Source organism: Nanorana parkeri, unplaced genomic scaffold, assembly GCF_000935625.1.
Source record: "Nanorana parkeri isolate BGI_ZX_2015 unplaced genomic scaffold, ASM93562v1 scaffold1934, whole genome shotgun sequence".
NCBI lineage: Eukaryota > Metazoa > Chordata > Amphibia > Anura > Dicroglossidae > Nanorana > Nanorana parkeri.
In genome coordinates this window covers 24,238-29,259 of record NW_017308202.1, presented here as the reverse complement: position 1 = coordinate 29,259, position 5,022 = coordinate 24,238, and the positions used below count along the sequence as shown (strand labels likewise).

Below are 5,022 nucleotides of genomic sequence, written 5' to 3'. Positions count from 1 at the left end.
GAGTGCTGGTAGGGACTGGTCACCTAGGAGGTGTGTGGTTGTGCCGATTTGTTGGGGGGGGGTGTTGATGTCGGACCACACTGTCACCTGCTCTGTCCAACATCCCACCCAGCTCACTGGAGTCAGTGGTTGCCAGAAGCACAGGGGATGCAAGCCAGAGTGCCCTGCTCAGCTCCTGGCAATTGGCGACATCAGTGATCTGGGCGGGAAGCCACAGAACTCTTGGCAACCTGGGACGCCGCAACACTACCCGGATGCCGTCTTAGGCAAGAGCCTCAGACTGCCTTATCATAGCGACAGTCTTGCTGGTGAAGCCAAGAGGTTAGACTTATACACATATAAAGGGGTGCTGATATGGCTTTGTGTCCCTTTTCGCAGAGTCAGAAGTTCAGATTCTTATGCACTCTATTAAAACTTTTAAAATATTGAGGGAAAAAAAAAAGTACATTTGGGCTATAAACTGTGCCACCCTTGTGATTGATACTTGCAGTCGCCATCCTAAGTATCAGACATGCTCATTATCATCTAAAGATAATTTCCTGGACAATGGAAATGTGTGATTATTAAAGGAGAACTATGGGGTCAGGGCTTTTCCCCATAGTAAGCTCGGCCCTCCAGTTGTGGCAAGAATACAAATCCCATCGCGCTTCTGTCTCTGGGAGCCATGCCTGTAGCTGTCACAGTCTTGCAATGCCTCATGGAACTTGTAGTTTGTACAACAGCTGGAGTGCGGAGGTTGCCTACCCCTGGTCTGTGGGTGGCCTAATGTACAAATGTCTCTTATCTACATCCTCCAATCGTAGCATCTTTCCTTTTTATCTCCTCCAGTGACGTGGCTGGTCCTCAGCGAGATCTACCCTCCAGAAATAAGAGGCAGGGCATTCGCCTTCTGTAACAGCTTAAACTGGGCAGCCAACCTGCTGATCACATTGACATTTCTGGATGTTATCGGTAAGGAACACATTGGCGGAGCGTTGACAAAGAGATGAGCAGGGAAAATCTGAGCAAAGATACGCGTACGTGGCTGCGCAGTTGCTGCTGTAAATTACGCACAATAGAGAAACCGCACAAGTGCAGCCATAAACTTCACTATAATCAATTTGTATCTAAAACAAAAAAACAGAATATAGTTACATAGTTACATAGTATTTGGGGTTGAATAAAGACATACGTCCATCAAGTCTTACCTATATAATATATCACATATGATAATTTATTTTTTTTTTTTTTAATAAATTCTTTATTTGAGTTTTTTAAACAGTTTTGCAAAAGTGTACATAACAGAACATGAAACAAGGAACATGGATATGAAGTTCAATCTTGTACAATAATGCATTAGTCAAGACTATATAACGTATTAATACATGGTAAGATGTGAACAAACATGGGGCAACGATTTGCATCGGGTACATGGTCGGTGGAGGCTGGAGCCCCCACGTAGACAGTAGGTGTTGGTACTCTGGGGTGCCCTCTGCCGTGTCGCCGACAGGTGGAGTGGGGCACGTGGGGACCCCACCCCCTCCAGGTCTTAGGGGTTAAATAGCTGAGTGTGGGTAGCACGGCGTCCCGCGGTCATTGCTATAATAAGATGGGGTTCTAAAGCACTAATGTGCGGGGTGGCCTTGTTGCAGTGAGAGTATCATGCATGCTATTACCCAGGTGGGGGTCACTGAAAGCAGGGGGGGGGGGAAGGGTTAATCATTTTTATTAAACTAGTATTACGAGTGGATAGGATAACAAAGCTGCAGAAGTTGTAAATATTGATACATTGTTTTATCTTTTTTTTTTCCATATACAGAATCTATAGGTCTTTCCTGGACCTTCCTCCTGTATGGCTTGATGGGAGCGTTTGCAATAATATTTATTTACTACTTCATTCCGGAGACCAAAGGACGTTCTCTGGAAGAGATTGACAAGGAGTTCTCTGATAAAAGGTAATTTGCGCTTTTTACACAATTTGGAACTGAAAGAGCTGGCCATACACCTGCTTCGATTTCAAGCATTTGTCAAAGGAGCTGATCCAAAAATTTTCCGCACACCCACTGCTGTCGTAATACTACAGCCCGGTGGGGATTTCCCTCAGCCTTGCTGTCTAGCATGGATAGGGGGGGATTGAGTGTTTACTTGATTAGGGTGTGGCTAACCCCCAGATATGTCCTACTATTTACACCCCTGGATAATGAAGGAGCTAGGATATGTCATACCATTTACACCCCTGGATAATGAAGGAGCTAGGATATGTCGTACTATGTACACCCCTGGATAATGAAGGAGCTAGGATATGTCATACTATGTACACCCCTGGATAATGAAGGAGCTAGGATATGTCATACCATTTACACCCCTGGATAATGAAGGAGCTAGGATATGTCATACCATTTACACCCCTGGATAATGAAGGAGCTAGGATATGTCATACTATTTACACCCCTGGATAATGAAGGAGCTAGGATATGTCATACTATTTACACCCCTGGATAATGAAGGAGCTAGGATATGTCATACTATTTACACCCCTGGATAATGAAGGAGCTAGGATATGTCATACTATTTACACCCCTGGATAATGAAGGAGCTAGGATATGTCATACTATTTACACCCCTGGATAATGAAGGAGCTAGGATATGTCATACTATTTACACCCCTGGATAATGAAGGAGCTAGGATATGTCATACTATTTACACCCCTGGATAATGAAGGAGCTAGGATATGTCATACTATTTACACCCCTGGATAATGAAGGAGCTAGGATATGTCATACTATTTACACCCCTGGATAATGAAGGAGCTAGGATATGTCATACTATTTACACCCCTGGATAATGAAGGAGCTAGGATATGTCATACTATTTACACCCCTGGATAATGAAGGAGCTAGGATATGTCATACTATTTACACCCCTGGATAATGAAGGAGCTAGGATATGTCATACTATTTACACCCCTGGATAATGAAGGAGCTAGGATATGTCATACTATTTACACCCCTGGATAATGAAGGAGCTAGGATATGTCATACTATTTACACCCCTGGATAATGAAGGAGCTAGGATATGTCATACTATTTACACCCGAAGATATCTATAAACTAGAGATGCACCGATACCGAGTATTTGAGTGAGTACTCGTGCTCACCCAAATGCTCCCGATGCTTAGCCCAATACTGGAACTTCTGGAATCGGGAAGCCGGGCAGCGAGTCATTAAACGCTGCCCGGCTTCCTGACTGGCTAGGAAGTTGGCTCCATGCTTCCTCATCACGTGACAAGGGAGCATAGAGATGGCTTCCTGGCCAATCAAGAAGCCAGACAGCGTGTAATGACTCGCCGCACGGCTTCCCGATTGGTTGAGAAGCTGGTCAATCAGGGCTGCGAGTCGTTGGTCACCTGGTGACAAGGGAGGATGTAGCGAACTTGCCCCCTGTATTCCTGATTGGCCGAGAAGCCCGCTCCCTCGTCACTGACACCCTAAGCGAGCATCGAGATGGGTTCCCGGCCAATGAGGAAGCTAGGCGGCGTGTAATGGCTTGCGGCCTGCAAGCCATTACACGCCGCCTAGCTTCCTCATTGGCCTGGAACCCCTCTCAGCCCAGCTTCCTGATTGATCGGGATCGCGAACGGTGAGTTATTACTTGCCTCCGGCTTCCTGACTGGCCAGACACCGGCTCCATGCTACCTCGTCCCTTAATGGGATTTGCGGTACCAGTATTTAGTATCGGCGAGTACAAGAAAAAAAAGTTATCGGTACTCGATAACAAAAAAAACGGTACCGGTGCATCCCTACTATAAAACAAAAGGAGTTAATGAGTTTTCAAAAAGCCATAACTTTTGTTTAATGTTGGGTGTGGCGGTTTAACATTTAGACCGACTGTCAGGTTTTTATTGCAGTCTTCGCCCTCTCTTTTTGTGCTGGTGACCTGTCACTGGGACAGGAAATGATGGTTAATCCAAAATGTTACAGTTGTTACTGGAGCAGGAGGTATAAAGAAATCTCCCATTGCGAAACCTGTTCCAGTTCCTGTTGGGTCTGCAAGACAGGAAGTAAGGGAAAATCTCCCCAATGGGGCAAGACCAACAACATCGAGAAGCCAACAGAGGTTGGGTTCCTTAACCCATTTCTAATAAAAATATGTTTTGGCTTTAGATATAGTTTAAGATATGTTTGCACTATTAATACGACCGACTTATTGTACTTATTGTACCTTTTTTTAAAATGAATGGAGCATAGCAGTGTAATACTATTTACATCTCTGGGAGATGGAGCTAAGATAATACTTTTTGTATTTATGAAAACCGATGGAACTGTACTAGACACATCTATAGAAAGCAAGAGCTCAAGATAGGTAGAATAATGTACATTTTCTTATCAACTCCTGTAACAGTGCTTGTAATAAACAATGTGTAGGGAAAAAGCAGGTACTTCTGGGAGTCTCTTTAGTGTTTTAGGATTCCCTATGATCAGGGCCGGATTTACTCTCCCTGCTGCCCCAAGGCAAGATTCCTCAATGCGCCCCCCTACCCGCCAACCCCCCCAATAGAGAATGGCAGACCTGCAGGCTGCATACAAGTGGTCTCAATCGCCGAGATCACTTGTACAAAACGAGCGGCGGCTTCCCCGCTGTACATTTAGCTTGGCTTGCCAAAGCAGAGGTAAATGTAGAAAAAAAAACTCCCGGCTCGGCGCCCGGAACTGCATGCCCCGGGCGCCGGGAGATAGGAATTCCACACCCCTGCTGCCCCTCTGCTCCTTGCTGCCCCGAGGCCGGGTCTTGGTTGGCCTCGTGGGAAATCTGGCCCTGCCTGTGATGTTAACATATGCGTACAGTATGCACCTTACATCCCTGTGTTTTTCTTTTCTCTCCAATACATTGTGTCAATTTGTGGCACCAAAAGGGTTAATGAGACTCATGTCAGCATTTTGATCCCCTCTGTAAGTAAGCGTTGCCTTTTTTCACGGTGGGTAAACCAAACAACGGAGTGCAGGATCTGCGTCTGATTATCTTGATCCTCGGAACAATTGAAA

General features: G+C 45.4%; 1 protein-coding gene across 1 annotated transcript in view; it reads left to right on the top strand.

Moving 5' to 3' along the window:
* SLC2A10 (solute carrier family 2 member 10) overlaps positions 1–5,022 on the top strand; it is a 14,784-nt gene that overhangs the window by 5,192 nt on the left and 4,570 nt on the right. Inside the window, exons 4-5 of the mRNA XM_018572087.1 lie at positions 829–951; positions 1,799–1,934. Of these exons, the coding sequence (XP_018427589.1) occupies positions 829–951; positions 1,799–1,934 (259 nt within the window). The remainder of the gene's footprint in view (positions 1–828; positions 952–1,798; positions 1,935–5,022) is intronic.